The sequence below is a fragment of the Camelus ferus genome, chromosome 16, assembly GCF_009834535.1.
Source record: "Camelus ferus isolate YT-003-E chromosome 16, BCGSAC_Cfer_1.0, whole genome shotgun sequence".
Lineage (NCBI taxonomy): Eukaryota > Metazoa > Chordata > Mammalia > Artiodactyla > Camelidae > Camelus > Camelus ferus.
The window spans coordinates 33,984,528-34,004,240 of NC_045711.1; the positions used below are offsets into that span (position 1 = coordinate 33,984,528).

The 19,713-nt window shown below is 42.7% G+C and overlaps 1 protein-coding gene across 2 annotated transcripts; it reads right to left on the reverse strand.

Moving 5' to 3' along the window:
* Positions 1-9,383: 9,383 nt before the first annotated feature.
* On the reverse strand, positions 9,384-19,230 carry METTL2A (methyltransferase like 2A). 2 transcript variants are annotated; one of them, XM_032457163.1, is made up of 9 exons: positions 19,076-19,229; positions 18,779-18,870; positions 16,712-17,061; positions 15,632-15,681; positions 15,222-15,282; positions 13,818-13,957; positions 12,200-12,306; positions 10,556-10,621; positions 9,384-9,977 (listed from the first exon to the last, which is right to left on the reverse strand). In XM_032457163.1, exons 1-9 carry the CDS (start codon positions 19,183-19,185, stop codon positions 9,823-9,825), a joined length of 1,131 nt encoding a protein of 376 aa, XP_032313054.1. In that variant the 5' UTR covers positions 19,186-19,229; the 3' UTR covers positions 9,384-9,822. The 2 variants fall into 2 exon arrangements, with proteins under 2 accessions (XP_032313054.1, XP_032313053.1); XM_032457162.1 differs by having other exon boundaries at positions 9,835-10,621; positions 19,076-19,230.
* Positions 19,231-19,713: the final 483 nt, after the last annotated feature.

Genomic DNA, 19,713 nt, shown 5'->3' on the forward strand with positions numbered 1-19,713 from the left:
TAATGAGAAAACATTCCAACTCAGCAGGGTTTATGAGGCCTTGGAGGTCTAGCCCTGGCTCTCTCCAGGCTCCTCACCATTCTTTCTAGTGACCAGACCCTGGCTTCCCTTTAGCTCCTCGAAGCGGGGGCTTTCCCACCTGAGGGCTTTTGTTCGTCCTGGCTCTCGCCTCTGCCTGGGTCTCAATGGCTGCCCTCTCCTCCGCCGGCATGGCGGCAGACCGCCCCGGGCTCCTACCGCCCTCTCCAGGCAACCTCCCGGGAGGGGCTCTGATTGGCTTAGCCGATGTCACGTGCACACTCTCGTCCAATCATCTGTGGCCAGAGAACATGAGCAGAAACATGGCTGCCAGGCACCGCACTGGTTCCCTTTCTAATTGGAGGCTTGGGAAGGCGGACCAGTTACACACTTCTATGCTCTGTGATTATCTCTCCGAATAATCTGCTGGGGAAACTTTCTTAAATGTCCATGTAATTATTCTGTTTTTCTCTTTTCAGTTTCTGCACTGGCCGTCTGCTACCCGCAAGATAAAGCCCCAACTCCTCAGCATGGCATTTGTGGTCTGGTCTCCAAGCTGTCTGGGAGGAATTGACGAAGACATTTCTGATTCTCCCGAGACACTCAGAACTGTGCCTTGCACCATTCTTCCAGAACAACCAGGATCCTGTCCGTTTGCTGCTCTTCCCCCGTAAATGAGTCTGTGAAATTCATTCCTTTGGCCAGACACCATCATTCCCATCCCTATCCAGCTTGTAAAACTCTTCACCTTCCAAGCCCCTGCCCGAGGGTCACCTACTCTGTGCCATCCTCCCGACAAGTCCTGCCTTTCTGTGCTCCAGGAAAATGCAATGTATAGAAATCATATCCATAAGGATAAATGTAAAAATGCTGTTTTGTTTCTCAATGCTATAGATGCCACCATTCCAAACTCCTCACCCACTTCTACTTGTCCCAGTTAGATGCATATAGAAATGCTAGAGACTTGACACAATTGTCTCCACAAATATGTTTCCCTGAGACAGAGTGAGTTGGGCAGAGGGGGAAGATAGAGTGAGGGGTTCACCCACATCTACCTCCATCAACTCTGCCCCTCCATCTGGGAGGCTGTTGCCTCCTAAAGGCCTGGTCACACTGTGACTTGCATGGGCCCTGGCCACTTTTGATTTCATGGTCATGGGCTTTTTCCTCCATTAAAGAAAAAAAAAATTTTTTTTAAACAAACATTGGTGTGAAAACAAATATAATCTAGGCTGCCTTCATGATCACTTTTTTATCCTGCTTTTAAAATAAATCAAAATTAAAACATTTTCAAGGGTCCCTCAAGTGTTGAGGGCTCAAGTCACTGCACCACAAAGGAGAATGTGCCCTGTGCCTCATTGAGAAGCTGACCTTGACCAAAGGCAACAACCTGAAACTCACTGAAAGCCCAAAGGTTTTATCTTCCTTCACTGCTCTTTAAGACCTTAGAGAAGAAATGCAAATTAGTGCTTCCTACTACAGTCTTATCAAGATTCACTCAATAACACATGGTTACTCTCTCCAGGCAAGAAGTTGCCAAGAGACATGCCATCTATATAGCTGCTAAATACGCAACAAACATATGATGAAGTGTGTCTTACACAAATGAGTCTTGTAAATACAGAGTAGCCCCCAGAGATTGCCATTCAAAGCTGTTCTGTGCGAGGAGTCAGGATTGACTTATGGGTGCTGTTAGGGCTGCAGGATTATTTTGTTTATACACAATGGATAGTCAAGGAAACTGAGAATCAGAGGACTCTGGTAGGGGTCAAGATGATGCAAAGAACAAACGAAATGGTGACTCCAGGATTTTAACCCCTGTCTTTGCTCTCAGGAGTTAGTTTGCACAGACTGAGTTTTAGGTGCCTGCAGGCCTTCTAGGGGAGAGAGACATTGGGAAGTATTTAGATAAACTAGTTCAAGGCTTAAGTGAGATCCTTAGCTCGTGACATGGATTTGGAAATTATCCAAGTGTGGGTGGCACTTAAACATTCAAAGTGAATCAGCTCTTTCCCTCTGTTGCAAACTCTTCATACTGTGAGGCTCTGGCTTCCCTCAAACTCATTCTGCACCTTGAAACCGCCCTGAGGGGGCCTCCTCCTTCAGGGAGCTGGGCAGCTTTGCTCCCTTATGGGCTCTCACTCCCTACTCTTCCCCACTTGTGCATGGCTCCTGAGAAACCCTTAGGGGGCAACTTCCACAGGCCCTGGGCTATTGGCTTGGGCTTCCACTTCTAGCCCCACTTCTTGCTTGATAAGATGCCAGAACTTGACTTTTCCTCACTTTGATGCTTTATCTCTACATGGACCCAGCACCTGGGTGGCATTCTATGTACTCGCCCACCCAGTGTGTATTTATTGAGCACCAAATAATAGCCAGACACCATTTTAGATACTGAGGATACAACTGTGAACAAAGTAGACAGAGTCTTTTGAACCCAAGAAGCTTATAGTCTAGAGGCAGAAGGCAGACAAAAAACAAGTGAGAATAGTTCCGTATGTCATAAAGAAGATAAAGCCGCATAATAAAGAGTCAGTGGGGGCGTAGGAGGGCTCTGAGGGGCGGTGGTGACACTGGTCAAGGGCATCAGCAGGAAAGGGGTCTCAGAGTGGGGAGCCTTGAATGAGGACAAGGCAAGCCACGAGGAAATTGGGTATGTGAAGGGCCCTTCCAGCAAGAGCCATGAGTCATCAGGGGTCCAGTCTTGGCACATCGGGAAGGCCCATCTTCCAGACAGGAGAGGGAGAGGGGCTTGGAAAGACAGGAAGAGCCCAGGCTGGTAGTGGGTCCTGCCCTGGGTGAGAAGGCCCAAGCCTGGGCAGTCAAGGATCAGCTGAGATGGGAAGAGATAAGTAAGTCAAGAGAGAGTGCTTTTCTAAGGAAGGAGAAAGAGGGAGGAAGGAGAGAAAAAGCCAGCAGCAGGACTGGCTGCACAATTTGTGGGGCCCCTTGCTAAAAAATTGTTAAGAATTTCAAGATGGGGACAGCAGAACATTGAAGCTGGCATGGGCCCTTCTGAGGGCCAGGCCCAGTGCCACTCAACATGACACAGCCCACGACACTGGCCCCAGCCTGGCAGAGACTCTGGGAAGATGAGGTGTAGAATCTGGATCCTTTCTTCACCCCAGGCTGAGCTGAGCCTCACAGGCAGGACACCCACACACAGGGTAAAGGTGGTAGATTAAAATTTTATATTTTGATAAAAAATGTTGCAAATTGTACAATGTTGCAAAACCAACAGAATTTATGTAGCTGATTTCATGGGCTTTTGACAGCTATAATACACTTCTGAGAGTTGCAGTGTTCTCTTTTCCCTTGGGAGGCTTGGGGTTGGGGTGGGACCAGAGCCTCCCTCAGTCTTCCTCAGGGTTAACCTCTGAGCAGGTGTGATGTGTCCCTGGGCAGGCACAGTTGGAGCCAAGCATGTTTAAACCCCTATATTATGTCAAATATCATTTATATCAAACCACCCCTCCTTAATCTTAGGCTAATTACCTTACGATTAACACTAGACGTGTGACCTTGGTAAACCCTGAACTTTAGATTTCCTCATCTGTAAAAAGGAGATAATTATACTTCAAAGGGGTGCTGTGAGGATTAAACATATGAAAAGCTTTTTAAAATACCTTATTAAGGTCTAAACAAATGCCACGTAGCGTTACTACAGGTCTGCTCAGCAGGTGCTTCATTGGTGCTGGTGGGGGACTCAAGGCAGACAGGGCTTGACAGAAGCCTCTCTTGGTGCCCCCAACTCCTAGGCTCTGGTGTATTCTTAAGAACTTCTGATCTTCAGTTTCTCAAGCAGCTTCCTTTCCTGGGGAGATCCCCTTGGCTTGTCCGTTATGTCTCAGATCACAGATCAATAACTGGTTTGTGTACCAGACTCTTGTGTTTTGGGCTGACTTCATAATTTTGATAGTTGCTAAAGGAACCGAGAAGAATCTGAATCCTGAACCTGAGGGTCTGAAGGAGAAAGTAATCATCCTTAACTCATGAATTTGAGTGCATTTGGGTAATAACTCTTATTAAAATGTGCTAAAGGCAGATACATTTATTACATGAATGAGCAGCGAATGGTCCCATAAGCTTCTGTTTGTGATGCAGTGTTGCCCAGGCTTTGGGGTGGAGAGCACGGGAGTCTACCGTGGTCCTAGGGCTTTGCAGTGGCTGCTCCTTCTGCCTTGAAGGCTCTGCCTCTAGACAACCCATGACAGGATTCACTTCCTCCAGGTCTTCTCTGCTGCCCCCTAACCCAATCTCAGAATCTCAGAGGGCCCCTCCCTGCTCCCCTCTAATGGTGCTCTGTGGATGCCTTTTGGGAATTCTGCTTGGTTTGTAAACCCATTCTGGCACCGTTCACTCCTAAATGTGCGTGCATGTGTACACACACACACACGCATATTACAGAGACAAGTGGACCAAGGAGCAGGGAAGGTCCCTGGACAGACTGGGGAGTGCTGGTGAGTACACACTTCCCTCTCCTCCCCTGAGGCCCCTTCCCTCTACATTGCTGCCTGGGGGTCCATGAGACACTCTGTGTCCTTCCACGATTAGTTTTCTTCTTGAAGCCAGGTTGAGCTGCTGCTACTTGCCCTGTACATCACAGCCTTCAGGTGTTAAATAAAACTGTGTGTCAGTGTGTGCCTGTTGGAGGTAGGGGAAGAGCAGGAAGCAGCTCTTTAGCCATTCAGTCCTCATGTACTTTGCACAACCATGGGCCAGGTGCTTGCTACTCTGCTAAATGTTGAGAATACAAAGTTCCTCCAAGGAATTCATCATTTAGTGAGCTCCACTGAGCGTCAGCCTTAATCATGTAATAAACGTTGAGTAATGGGAAGCAAGGCCAAGGAGGGCGAGGGGGGCTCCGTGGCAGCACGGTATGGGAGGGCTTTCTCCAGTCCTCTCCTCCCCCGGAGGTGTTTCTCTAACATGCTATTGCTGATAAAGCTTTACAGTATGGCTCCTTCTAAGGATATTTTAAGTTTTAATGGAGAAATTCAAACTCAGATACAGGAAGGCAGGGAACCAATGATTGAATGCAACTTGGGGCTTACCTCAAGGTGAAGATGACAAGTTGAACCCCTGGTCAAGTCTCCTGGCTCCTATGTCTTGGGGTCCCCCCAGTGGAGCATGGAATCTAACTGTGGCTATGTGTCCTGTAACTTGGTCATGAAGTGCACTTCACTGACTACAGTCAAGAGACAACTGGTTAAATGCTGGAAAGGGTGTGGAGAAAAGGGAACCCTCCTACGCTGTTGGTGGGAATATAGTTTGGTGCAGCTACTATGGAAAACAGTATAGAGATTCCTCAAAAAACTAAAAATGAGTTACCATATAACCCAACAATCCTACTCCTGGGCATACATCTAGAGGGAATTATAACTCGAAAAGATAAACACACCCCAATGTTCATAGCAGCACTATTTACAATAGCCAAGACATGGAAACAATCTAAATGTCCATCGACAGATGACTGGATGAAGAAATTGTGGTATGTTTCTACAATGGAATACTACTCAGCCACACAAAAAAATAAAATAATACCATTTACAGCAACATGGATGGACCTGGAAATTGTCATTCCAAGTGAAGTAAGCCAGAAAGAGAAAGAAAAATACCATATTACTTACATGTGGAATCTGAAAAAAGACATAAATGAACTTATTTATGAAACAGAAACAGACTCAAAGACATAGAAAACAAACTTATGGTTACCAGGAGGGTGGAGATGGGGGTGGTGGGGAAGAGGGTGGAAAGGGATAAATTAAGAGTTTGGGATTTGCAGATATTAACTACTATATATAAAATAGATTTAAAAAATTTCTTCTGTATAGCACAGGGAACTATTTTCAAAATCTTGTAGTAACCTATAATGAAAAAGAATATATGTATATGTATGACTAAAACATTATGCTGTATACCAGAAATCAATACAACGTTGTAAACTGACTTCAATTAAAAAAAAAAGTTAAAAAAAAGAGACGATGTCCAATCTTGAACACAGAAATTCATTGGAATAAACTGAGGTGGCAGTGATGTACCATTTCAGTGTTTTTACTTGCAAAATTCACCAGCACTCCTTCCACCTCTCAACCCAGGTTCCCAAATCACCCTGCATATGAAATTAAGAAGCACATAAAAATGTGCAACGCATCGATGCAGCCCAGCTCTGAAAATAGCAGCTGCAGCCACAAACCAAAGAACAGGCCTTTTGTGAATAGAGTGAAAGAAGCTGTTTGTCCTGAGCTCATCTTTCAAGCCACAGATAGAAGTCCCCACTACTACTAAAGTAGTGTCTTTAAGCAAAGAGAGGAAATCAGTTAGAGAAAAGCAGGATGTCTTAGTACATTAGATTTTCCTTTTCCTACTAAGTTTCCAAGGCCCTAATTTCCCAGCCAGAGCCCAAGAGAGTATGAACTCACGTGAAGGCAGGTAGCAGACCCATTGCAAAGCATAAGTTTGAAGCATTCACAGAGGCCAGGCTCAAGATGAAGCACACAAAATCCAGAAGTGAATCACTTCCGAGGTGTAAGAACCTATGCTTTCCAGGTGACAGAGTTATACTGTGACCCTGGCCACCGCCTTCAGGAACACGGCTCCTCTCCAATAGCTCCAGTGCACCTGTCTCAAATTAAACTGCCTCTTATTTTTCAAACAACATTGAATTTATCTCCTCAGCCAAATTAACACCACTTAGGAAGATCAGTCAGTTTCAGAAACAGTTCTCTATTAGACTCCAATCTAAACCACACAACTTCCTGAGCAGTTTCACATGTGGAACTACCTTCCCAGCCAGCACAGCACTCTTCTTGCATTAAGAGTATAAAGATACCATTTGGAGTCAGACTGATAGTCCAGGTAATCTTTGTTTTATGAGCAGCGCCGAGGTCATACTTTAATCTACCTGGACCATGTTTAATTGCCCATAATTACTGATTTCAAGGCTGAAAAAATTATCCAAGTCCTTAACGGAGTTCAAGTTGACTTGACAGATAAAAAGTCACAGGGCTTAGCAGGGGGCAGGAAAAGGCTCAACTTTCATACCTAAGCCCAAAGCCCAAGGCAGATGCTAGGAAGATGGAATAGACTGTTTCTGTTGCTTTGAAATGCTTCAGAGATGTCAAAGGAAGGTCTTTAGTGGATCATTTAATGTATCTGTTCTCCATTTCAAAAGACAAATGAAATACATTTCAGTGACTCAGTCTTTTAGATTTAAATAAATTCATTACAAGGAAAAGATGGAAACTCCCTTCCTCCTTCCCTCCCACCTTTTAAAATTCAGCAGGTGAAGCCAAGCAGGGTAGGTGTTAGTGCAGGGGCAGAGGGGTAGTGGTGGGGGTGGTGGCAGCCCTGTGGGGTGTCGGATCCAGGGCAGGGTGAGGAGGGTGTTTTTGTGAGGAAATGGTGGAAACAGTGGCTGGAGGCGTGTGGTGTCAGAGCCCAAGAGAAGTGAGAGGGCATCCATGTGTAGTGACAAAAGAATGGTTATGTATGAGGAGACTGGCCTGATATATTGAGGATCATGGGAGTTTGGGATTGTTGGAAAAGGGAACATGTATAGAGAGAAAGAATAAAAACTAGAATAAATCCTGTGGTATTGGGTTGGAATGAAAGGTACTGGTCTGAACTGATGGTTTTCAATATGTACTGAAGTATAAAAATATAGATGCAAGTTATATATACATACATATATCCCTGAGTTCTAACCACTAAGGGGGACTGGGAACAGAACACCCCAAGGGCAATGAGCACACTTACGCTGGTTTCTAAATACCTTTCTCCACTAAAAGAACTGGAACCCTATGGGAGATAATGGCTAGTTCAGACTGGGGCAGAGAACATACAAGACGAGCCTGGAACAACTTGTGCTTTATGTACTGGAATATTTCATTTGTCTTTTGAAATGAAGAACAAATACATTAAATGACCCATAAAAGACCTCCCTTTGGCATCTCTGAAGCATTCATCACAACAGGAACAATTTTTCTTCCCCTTCCCAGCATCTGCCTTGTGCTTTGGGCTTAGTTATAAAGCCTGAGCCCCTGCATGTGTCAAAAGGTCACAGAAGCATTTGAAGGGACTCCCACTGGCCAAATCAGGGACAACATGAGCATCAAAATATAGAGTGAGAGTAATGTACTATAATCATTGATTAAAACAGAACTCCATGAATACAAATTAAGTTAAGTAAATGTGGAGAAAAAAAAAAGCCTTTCTTATGGCAGAATGCCAATCAGTAAGTGCAGAAGGAATGTGGGATTTGAAAACACTACTTGGCTACCATTGTGGTAGTAATTCGGCCAAGAAACAGCAAAAGATGCTGAAACTAAGGATGAAGTTTAATGAAGAATGAGATATTTAGTCTCAAAGTACTATCCTACAGAATACTTCTCAGTAACTTTCCAATGGAGAAACCCAGGAGGCACAATCTCAATTTTAAGTGATTAAGGTTAACACCACCAACAGGGTACTTCAAATTCATGTACCTACTGTGTTAAGATGCGACAGCATCACTTCTGATATTCCTGCCCAAAATACATAACTTGAACTAAATCATGATGAAGCATCAACAAACCCAACTTGAGGAAAATCTGCAAAATAGCCTGTAATCTTCAAATGTCAAGGTCATGAAAACAAACCTGAAGGATTGTTTTAGACTAAAGGAGACTGGGACATGACTACCAAGTGCAGCACAAGAGTTTTTTGTTTTTGTTTTTGTTTTTTTTCAAATGATCAAAGTATATTAGTGGGACTGTTGGGAAAACTTGGTTATCTGTGGATGGTAGTGCTTCCATGTAAATTTCTACTTCTGGTGCATATATTTGGTGATACAGAACATCTTCAGCTACAGGAATTTAACATTATAAAATATAGAGTAGTGTTGGGATATCACATTGCAACTTACTCTTAAAAATGATTCAGAAAGAAGCTGACTATTGTAATACTCCTGGTACTATACTTCACTGTTAAGTTTGGAATCATTAAAAAAATTGCTTGTCTTATCACATTCTCATAACTGAAACAATTATGAGAATATTTAAGTTTGCATTAAAAAATTCAACATGTAGGAATGAAGAAATGAAAATTCTTAATTTGGTAAAAATTAAGAATACATCATATAACTCGTGGACCATCACAGCAAAAAACTAACACTGATGAAATGATCACATTCAGAAGTGAAATGGCTAAAATTTCTCTCAATTCCTTTTTTGTCAAGCATTTAATGGCACACAAAAAAAGAGACAATTTGCTAAAAGGGAAGATCTTTTCAATTTTTTAGACATGGGTTACTTAGGGGAACAGTGCTTATAATTCTATGGAACTAAGGTTAAGCGGAGACCATGACCAAATAATTAACAAGGACACCATATTTTGATGCTTTTTTTTTTCTTTTTGAGTCAGGAAAACATCCAAATACAGATGATTCTTCCCAACTTGCTTCCCCAACCACTGCACGAGACCTTTGTTCATCTTTGTGTGCATCAATTGATTAGTCCAGGTATTTGAATCCCCAAATAATTTAATGCAACTTAGTCATTTATTTTATCATATATAATACTTAAGCATGGAAAGAAACTGATTTCCATAAATAATGTTTCACTTATTAAATTACAAAGTGGCAAGATTCTTTGAGATCTCCAAGATAGAAAAAACTTGAGAAAAGTATGTAACACAGGGCTTTACAAATGTGAAGCAAAATGGTTAGACTCTTGATAAAAAACGTTTTTTCCTAGGTTCAAAGCCTGTTTGTAGATGTTCTTTTAAAAAGCTTCAATGAACCCGCATGTCAGGAGCAGGTGCCTCTCAGCTGGTGTTGGATAGAACAGGTTTGCGATATTTGCACTGAATCCAAACTCGGTACATTGTCAGTTGTTTCCCCCGATTCACTTGCAACCGGCGATCCACCAGGTTCTGAACCTTTTCCAGTCCAGCAGTAGTGAAAAGTGTGTCCAGTTCATCTAGTTTGGAAAAGAGATGTTTACATATTTTCCCGTGTCTACCATCTGCCATGTTAAACAGGGCTCTGAGATTATGTCCTTATTTATAGGGTTTAAGTGGCTTGGACAGCATTGTTTAGTTATAAATGCAGTAGTAGCTTGGTAACAGCAAGGTAGGGGAAGGCCAACCGTGTGTGAAGGGCTGGAATCCACAGGGAGAGCTTCTCTAAGACTCAGCTGATGGGAGCAATGAGTTTACGCTATCTCAGGTGCACCTAAGGTACAACTCAGCTTAGAGGCTGAAACAGCTGCAGTGGAGTCTTGCAAAATAGACAGGTTTCCTGTTTTAGATAAAGTGACAGAGAGGAAGGGGAGCGAGCAGAAGAGCAAAGTGGGGAGCAGAAGGCTTGGATAGGCTGAGCTTATCTGGAGAACAGTGAGTGGTTCAGGTTGGCTGAGAGTAGGGGTGAGGGGTGGGGAAGGGAAGAAGCTGCAAAAGGTAGGAGGGGTCAGATGATTTCTCCTCTGAAAGCACCTTGAGCAACATTTATCTGGTGTTGTGGGGGCTGTCAGTATAAACAAAGATGAGGCTTTCATACCTTGCGTGAAGAAGTAAACTCTGGTGCCATCACCTCTCACATAGAAATTTTCAGACAGACACTGACCTGCAGGGTGATGGGGTAGACCAGAGACACTTCAAAAGCACTTCTTTAAATTTCACTGCCAATCAAATATGCATCAAGATATCAATTTCTTGGGCAGAGAACAGATCCTTTCATGGATTACACTTTGTAGGAATCTGCAATTTCTTGCCTACAAATGAATGGTGCTTTGAAGAAGAGGAGCCCAAGGGGAATAATCAAACTTCAGTGTTAGCGAACACAGGCAATTATCAGCCGCTGTTCTAAAGTTGTTTCATGATAAAAACAACTTGTTTCTTTCTGGATTAAATACAATACATATATTTTGTTTAAAAGCAAAACCAAAAACTTTCTAAATAGCATTTTGCCCCCTTTAAAAACATGTTTGTTTGTTTGTTTTTTAAAGGAATATAGCTAAGTTTAAGGAACCCAGGACAGCCACTATTCCCATTTCAGTGATTGTCCTTTTGCATGTCTCTCCATGTGTCCACATGCACATTCATAAATATGACCACATGGATACTGTTTTTATCATGACCACAATTCCCCTTCTGCTGCTAAGCCCCTTGATCTTGTCAATTTAACATTCTGACATAATCCTTCTACATCTTTTTGGTTTTTTTAAAAATTTTTTTAAATGATTTTTGTTTTCTTTATGGGTGGTAGGTAATTGTGTTTATTTATTTATATTTGGGGGAGGTACTGGGGATTGAACCCAGGACCTTGTGCATGCTAAGCATGCGCTCTACAGCTTGAGCTATACCCACCCCCCTAAACCTTTTGAGTATCAAAATAATTTTACTTATTTTCCTCCAGCTACTGTTATACACAGGATTATGTTTAAAATGCTGATCTGCACATTGCTTTTCTCACTTGCTGATATAGAATGGAAACCCCTCAGAGAACAATGGAATGGGCTCCACCTCACGACATGCACAACATTGCCCTGTCCAGAGGCAGTGCTTGTTTTTTGCTTATTATACACATATGATGTGTTGGTTCTTGAATAATTCCCCAAAGGATTGTTGAACTGAATAGGTAACACCAGGGTGCTAAGAAAAGGGCATTAACAGTTCCTATTTCTACCAATAACAGAGGAACGTATCTCTTTCTTTGAATCAGCCAGTAATAGGTTTAAGAACTAGTATCTCCTTGCTATTATTTTCTTGACGTTTTGTTTTTGGCCATCTGGATATGCGCTTCAGTAAATCAACTCAAGCACTTCTTGTCTGTTTTTTGGGTGGGTCACTGATCTTTCCCCTTATCAATTTGCCAACAGCCCCGTTTGAAGAGCATAGATATTAAGTCTTCATCTGTTCTATTAACTGAAAGTACTTGTCCTCAATCCATCATTTGTCTTTTAACTTTTTAATGGTATCTTTTGCCATACCACACTTAAAACTATTTATGTAATCAAATGACTTTTTCTAAAAAAGATCTCCCTAATAGATTATATGAGTCTCCAAAAGCATACCACCCTTACTATGTATTAAATGACTTTATATATTGAGTTATCTAATTCTAGAGTTTCTGTTTTGTTCTACTTATTTGTATGACTACTCTGATGGCAAAGCCACTGCTTCAACTATAGTGGGAAAATACCTTTTTTAAACCGAAGCTGAGCCATGTCATAGCGGCCATAATCTCGCAGAAGCATCACCCCTCCAGGCTTCAGAAGCTTGCTCAACCTGTTGATAGCCTTCTGCATCCTGTGCGGCAGCAGGGAATGAAGATCAGGTCTCTTTAAGGACAGGGTTCCTTCTCCCTGCATTATATGCTGAAAAGCCAGTGGACTTCCTAACCCTGACACAGAGCCCTGAAATCTTAGCTCCTCTACTTTTGTTTCAGTTACAACCCAAGCCATGTCCAAGCCTCTGATGTGTCTGTCTTCTAATGCCTGCTCACAACTGTGGCTTTGATCCAGTGCCTTCAGTATGAAGAGGCCCAAAGATAAGCTGCGTCTTCAGTGTGGGAGGTTATCTGCTTTCTGCCTGGCTCACTTTCCACTCCTTGTGGGGAAGCTACCCCTGCCCCAGGCTCCCATGAATCCCTGAGTGGACCCCTGACCACCCAGTGTGGGGTATGCTAGTGGACTCATCTGCCTGTCCCACTGGGCCCAAGTTCTCTGAATGCAGACTTTATCTTTCCATTTGTTAAATGCAGACCAAACCTCAAGAACTTACAATTTACATGGTGATACAGTCTATATGCAAATAAGTACTATGGGCAGAGTGCTTTTACATTTCTAACTGCACTTTCCATATATAGAATCTCAGTGCAGGTTTCAGCTTTAACCACTGCAGAAGTATATATGCTTCAAACTTACAAAAACCATTTGAAATACTGAGTCTATTTATTTAATTATTTAATAATAAATTTTTAATATTTTGTTTTAGTCTATCAGTTTTTTAAAGTTTGCAGCATGTAAACTTCTGTAGTTATTAATGTTTAAAACCATGCCAGGCTGTTTGGGCGTCCTCCATCTGCCTTTACTTCGCACTCATACTATCCCTCTCAGGTCAAATGACTCAATGCTATTCCGGGGAAATGCCAGCTAGAGAAAGTCTATCATCCCCACCACCCCTGCCACCTCCTGACTGATATTGCTTCCTTGAGACAGTATTTCATCAGGACGACTTGGTGTCTATATCTAGAGGCTTTAGTGGTATCTTTTATGGTAAAGAAATTGACTTTCCTTAGCTACTCTTGATTTTACGGAATCCTCCTGTACTACAGTTTTCCAAAGAACTTAAATATCAGAGAATACCTGAGTTATGCTTCACTGTAAATTTTGTGCTTTTAATAAAGCCTGTTTTATTTAAAGCATTTTAAAAGCCCATTAAAGGGATGCAGCTGTGGCACCCACAATTCTAGAACACCATGCTATGCGATCATCAGTGAGGAATTTCTCCACATACCCACTAAGAAGGACCCCCCCAATTCTTTGGGGATGTTAAACCATAGCAACGAAAAGAAAAACCAACTGCTGCAGTCAACAAGCAAAGGTTTAGAGTTTAAGAGGCTGGAACAGCAGTTAGACTTCAAAACAAATTTAGAAAAATGATTGAGAAGCTCCTATCACGTACGGTGAAATGGCTTCTTCCTGTCTATCAGAACATTAATAAAATCCTTTTTATTTAGGGCCTAACTCTGATATCAAGGTTCCTGAGATCAAAGCTTTGTTTTTGCTATGCTACTAGTTAAGGGATCTAAAATTTACTTGTCTGGAACAATTGCCGAGAGAACAAATATGAGGATGATGACATCAAGACTATTCCCGGGCACTGGGTAACTCTTTTCTTCATCACACAGATCGTGAACAAAGGCAAAACACCGAGAAGGGTCATATGCTGAATTTGTCTGCAGATTGGAAGAGAGGACACTGGTTAGAGGACACTGGTTAGAGAGCCTCAGGAAAAGCTATCTTGCTTTAAATGTAATCCCTGCTACTTCCCACTGAAGGATACAGTTCCTGCCATTAATGGCAAACGTTCTCACCCAAGGAGTAAGAATAAGGAATTACTCCAGAGAAGAGCCTGTGGAATCTAACTGGTAGTTTTTAAACGGAACATTCCTGATTCCTCTAATTTTAGTTTTTATTTTGACATAGTTAGATCCCAGGACCAGAAAATAATCAGGAAGGTAAATGACAGAAAGGGAAAAGAGAAACCTCATGAGAGAAACAAAACATAATGAAAAGCAAATGATTTAAAACAACTCCCAACTACAACACATTATACAGATCACAGAATTCTCCAGGGAACTCTATTTCTTCAGATGTAGAAGATTTAACCTATGTTTTATTATCATAAAATTAACTAAAGATAAGCCTCAATATTCATCTGGTGTAGGTTCATAAGAATAATTCCAGAAAGACAAAGCTACCAATTCCGAGCTCCTGTGCTAGGAGCACCATATGTGATTGTAACAGACACATTCATATCTCTCTTTCCCAAAAACATGACTTTGTTCCTCACTGGCCTAATTTAAAGAGGGCAAGTAGATTATTAGCTGGGTTGTGTCAACCTGACTGTCTGGAGATTTTGGAATTGGGATAGGAGGTTCTGATACCATCTGAACAGGGGAACTTGTAAAGGACTGGGAGGGGCAAGTATGTTGGAGTCATGTGCAAAACCAGGAAAAACCTACTAGAGAAAGCTGGTCTGCAAAGGAAAAACAAAGCAAAAGGTAAATGGGCAATGAGAGGCAAGACACTGTGAACTTGATGGAGGTGCTGTGATAGAAGGGGGCAGCAACATCTCACCAGCCAGCCAGCTGGCCTTTCAGGCCTGCCTTTTAGTCCTGGATATACAATACTCTCTTGAGTTCTATGACATTCCCTTTAATTATAGAAGTTTCTCTAACTTGTAACTCAAAGAACCCTGAGTTATTTCAATCTTTAAAACATGAGTTTGGGGAGGTCAAGAGACCTTCCCAAAGTTTCACAGCAAGCAAGCGGCAAATTCTGTGTTCACATCTGGCCCTTTCCTCTACTCCAGGCTGTTTCAGTGCATCTTTTACTTTTAGACCAAGTACAATAAGAAGATAGTTAGAGATCTTGATTTTTAGCAGACCCTTTCCTCTTTAATCAGTGAAAATCAATGATAGGAGCCACTGCACTTACCTGGACCAGTTCTACAGCTGTGGAAGAAAAATCACAACAGTAAACAAAGAGTCTTGGGTCACTGAAATGGGCAGAAAAAAACCAGCAGAACAATTAAGATTACAAGCTGGATTAGGTCTATTCTCTTTCCTGTTAAAATATCAAAGGCATCAAATATTAACAATGTAACAGGTTTAAAACCCACTAATTTATCTGACAAAAGTAACTTATAAATCACATTAAATCAAAACAATTCATAAATGGATGACGTAAACATTTAATCTCCTGTAACCCACAGCTCCCAATAACCACTGTTACCAGTCTGGCTCCCAAAAACCACTGTTAACAGTTTGATGTAGTAAGAGTTTTGAGAAATAACCCCCTACTTCGCTCTTCTTTGCTGTCAGAGTCAAACGTCACAACAAACTTACTTGTTAGTTTGTAAAATTGGAAAGACTGTGTTTCCCACACCACAACCAACCTGTAGACAGAAATGAACTATTAATCACAGAACTTTCCAAGGAATAAACTACCTGAAGCTAGATAAATAATCAACAATAGATAATCTTGCCTAATTATATTCCTAAATAGTACCATGACATTCCCTGATCTTGACCTCAGGAACCCTTGAAGAGTCAGCCATAAAGGATGAGAGCATGGGTTTTCATTAGCAGGAGGAAGCTGGTCTGGAAAAAAGGGCATGGGTTGCTTTTACTTTCTGCGTTTTGACAAATGCTCCTGTAGACAACTTATCTTCTTACTGAACTCTGCTATAATGTTATTGGAAAAATTCATGAAAAGGGGACCATAGTTACACTGTCCTAAGTACAGTGCTAGGTGTGCTAATAACAAAAACAGTGACTGTTACTAAGGGCTTACTGTGTGCCAGACACTATCCTTAGCAATTTTACATACATTATCTCAACTAACACCCCTAGCTATGAGGCAGAAAGAGGTAGAGAAGTCCCATTCTGCTTGGGGAGAGTAAGGGACTAGTAAAAGGTCATGTTATAGGACTCAGTCAGCCCCAAAGCTAATTGGCTTCCAGTGGCATGTGCAGTCACTATTTGTGAACTTCTGCTACAGTGCCCACCCTAGATGTTTTTCCAGGCCTAGCCTCGCCTCTGCCCCACCATGCAAACTGAGAGGACATGATTTCTCCCACACCTGAGTAGCATCATGTCAACTAACCTCTACAAGTGTATTAGAAGAGAAGTAACAGAAGTTGTCTTGTGACCTGGGACTCTTTTCCAGATGGCAGGTAGCGCACCATGCTACAACTTTCTGAAGTACCTCAGGTGAGCTTTGTTTACCATGACCACCATAGCTGGCCTGTATCTAGAGCATTCCATTAGTTCAAAAATGGAGGTGATTCCAGACCAAGATAAGGTCAAGTCTAGCCAGCTTAATCAGAGAGAAGTTACTTTTATGGTCAGCCTCTCTATGCCACCCCATGTGCATAATACGACAGCTTCACTAACCTCACTATCAGGACAATAAAGGGAGGTTACCTCGAGTATTCGGTAAGTGGCTGAGGCTCCAGGAAACTCATCAGCACAGATTTCCAGGTGACTGAGTGTCTGAGTTACATTCTCCTCCACAGGAGGCAGCTGTGTTTTATGTCCACCAAGGCTGTCTGAAGAACATCCGTGCTGTTCTGTTGTTAAACCAGGTCCATCCTCACTTCTTCTACATTCAGGTACTTCACTCCTCTTGTTCTCTGAGAGCAAATCCTTTTGGTTTTGGCTAGGTGCCAGCTCTGGGAATTCAGTAAAAAGCCAATGTCTATCCTTGAAAAACCTATTTTCATGGATTTTGTAGAAGTCGTTCCAGTATTTGTGGGCATTGATCTCATAATCAACTGTAAATATTTAAGAAAGAACTGTAAGATCCACCTGTCAATATTTTACTTGTATCTAATGTCGAGCAGCATCTTGCTTCACCGAGTTTTATACTGAAAGTTATATTCAGGTAGAGCCACAGTCTCAGAGCTGGAGGTCGTTTAGTCTGACTGCCTACCACACCTGAATTTGCTCTCTATCTCGTCCTTCCAGAGTCCAACCTCTGCCAGGCAACTTACTACCTATCAGTTCTCCCACATCTTTGGATGGCCCTTATCTATTAGAAAATCCTAACATTAAGAAAAAAATCTGTCTAATCACTTCTGGTCAAAAGGTCCTACTATTTCTCAGAGCTATGTAGAACAACTCTTTTGTATGAGGGCAGTTATTTCTCCTTCTAAATCCTCTTTTACAAGTTAGATGTCCCAGGTTCTTCAGTTACTCCCCATATGAACTCAATGGTTACAATATATGTTGCTCATCTTTAAAGTAAGCTTCCTGTCTGTGGTTCTTTAAAATGAGGAGCCCAAAAATGAATTCAATGCTACTAATAGACACTAAAAATTGACACAAAGCTAAAAGGAACATAGACAATGCTGCCAAGAGGGAAAAATGTCTTCAAACGAGAAGATTTGATGATAGGGTACAGGAGAGACTAAATAAGTATGGACTGTTTAAAAGAAAGTTGTTGTTTAACATGATCAAGGCAGTCTTAGATTTGTTTTCTTTTTAAAAAATTACTATTTTTTTATTGAGATAACAATGGTTTATAACTTAATTTCAGCTTTCTGCTCTCTGCTAACACAAGGCCTTGACTAGTGTAGGAGGATGAATAAAAACCTAAGAAATTGGATTTAGTTCCACCACTGCTACTAACTGCTTACCTCTGGGTGAGGCAATTAATGTCCTGTGGTCCAAGTTTCTTTAACTGTAAAAAGAGGATATTGGACTACATGATTTTCAAAATCCCTTTCAACTTTAACTTACTTTGACCTAGTCTTTGTCAAACTATGTAAGGTGAACATTTTGTAACTGGAATCTTCTCATTGTTATACAGAACCCTTTTAGTGGTTACTACTCTTCAATTTCTAGTCCTACCTTCAATTGTCATTTAGGACAGAGGCCCAACCAGTCCTAGCTATACTTGGGTTATTTTGCAATGAAAGCATCCACCTCTCCAGAAGAGGCCTCTTTTTCTTTGACCAGTCTTATTTCCACTTTTCTTCATCCATCTTTCCTTGGCAGAAGCCCTAAATCCTCATAGCCATCACACAAGAAAAAGATGTAAATTCACCAGCCATTAGCCACCAACCCCCCAATATTTACAATCTGATCACTCATATCTAGCTTCAGTGGCAACATTTCCTCAGGCAAAGTGTAATAATGTAGAAAGTACTCCTCTAAGACAATCATGTGACCACACGGTTGCCATAGGTCAGCCGTATTAATGTCTAATTAACATAACCAAAAACTTGAGTCACTGGAAAAAACTTTCAAGATACAGTTACCTTCTTCCAAGCAAAACACCAAAACTAGAACACTCTCTGTTCTAACAAGATTTTAAGGTGTAGCCCTTTTCCATCGTTGCCCATCCCCTCCCCCTCCCGTTCTACCCGCGAGTTCTGTATCAGTTCAGTAACAAGGACTCTTGGCAGCCTCGGTTCTCTGGCCTCTCTGAGAACGCGCGTCCAGCAATAAGCTGGCTGTCGATACTATTCGGGGCCCACCTAGGCGCACCTTGCTTCTCCTGGCACACCCGCTGGGTACTGTTCTCCTGGACTCTACTCTCGGCCGCCGCGGCCTGCTCTTCCGACCACTTCACGTTGTCCCTGGGAAAATCAAACGGGCAGCTTAGAGGCCTCAGGTTCCCTCTGGGGAAGGTGAGCTGCTGGCCCAGGAGGGCCTCTCCCGTGAGAGGAGAGCGCCTCGAGCAGGGCAGCTGGACTCGTGGCTGGCAGTCAGGGGCTTCTCGGAGCGCCCGCGGCCGCAGGACAGAGGCCGAGCCGCAGGCCAGGCGAGGGGGAGGGCGGTTACCAGGCATTGTGGTGGAAGACGCGCGCCGGATCGCTCAGGAACCGGCTCCCGAACTGCTGCCTCTTCCCGCCGACGGCGGCGGGCACACCTTCAGACCAGGAACCGTCCATGACACCGGAAGCGGAAATCTCTACCTTCCCCTAACGCGAGAACTTCCTACGGGGCCACGCCCCTTCCGGAAGGCGCAGAGTCTGGGCGGGAAAAGACGGAGGCGGGTGGGGCGGTGCCTGGGCTCAGCTGCGTGGGGCAGGGCTCTGCGGAGTAGGGAACCGGCGGGCGGAGTTTCGCCCCGGAGGAGGAGCTGACACACGTGCAGGCCGGTAAGAAAGTGGGGGACGTTACGTTTGATCCGCCTTTCAGTGCTGGAATCCTCTACCAGGTTCCCCAATTTCCCTTAAGTTGTAAGACAGGAAAAATCTTGACTCACTTTAAGAATTAACAGTATTTAGTTCCACTGTAGAGCTAATGGCCAGGATACTTGAGGAAGCAGGAAGAGGAAAGGGCAGTTTTCCAGCTTCTATAGTCAGATTTTCCTAGCGTCAGAAAGGGGGAAAAATGTATATATACATATATCCTCACTCTACTTTTCGGGAGGAAGATGCGAAGTGAATTCTGAGAACACAAGTTTTCTCCATCAT

Coding starts and splice junctions, on each gene's coding strand:
- METTL2A (XM_032457162.1), bottom strand. CDS start 19,185: ATGGACGGTTCCTGGTCTGAAGGTGTGCCCGCCGCCGTCGGCGGGAAG. Junction 13,958..15,221: donor CAGCTGTAGAACTGGTCCAG/GTAAGTGCAGTG, acceptor TCCAATCTGCAG/ACAAATTCAGCATATGACCC. Junction 12,307..13,817: donor TCGGCAATTGTTCCAGACAA/GTAAATTTTAGA, acceptor GCTGCCGCACAG/GATGCAGAAGGCTATCAACA.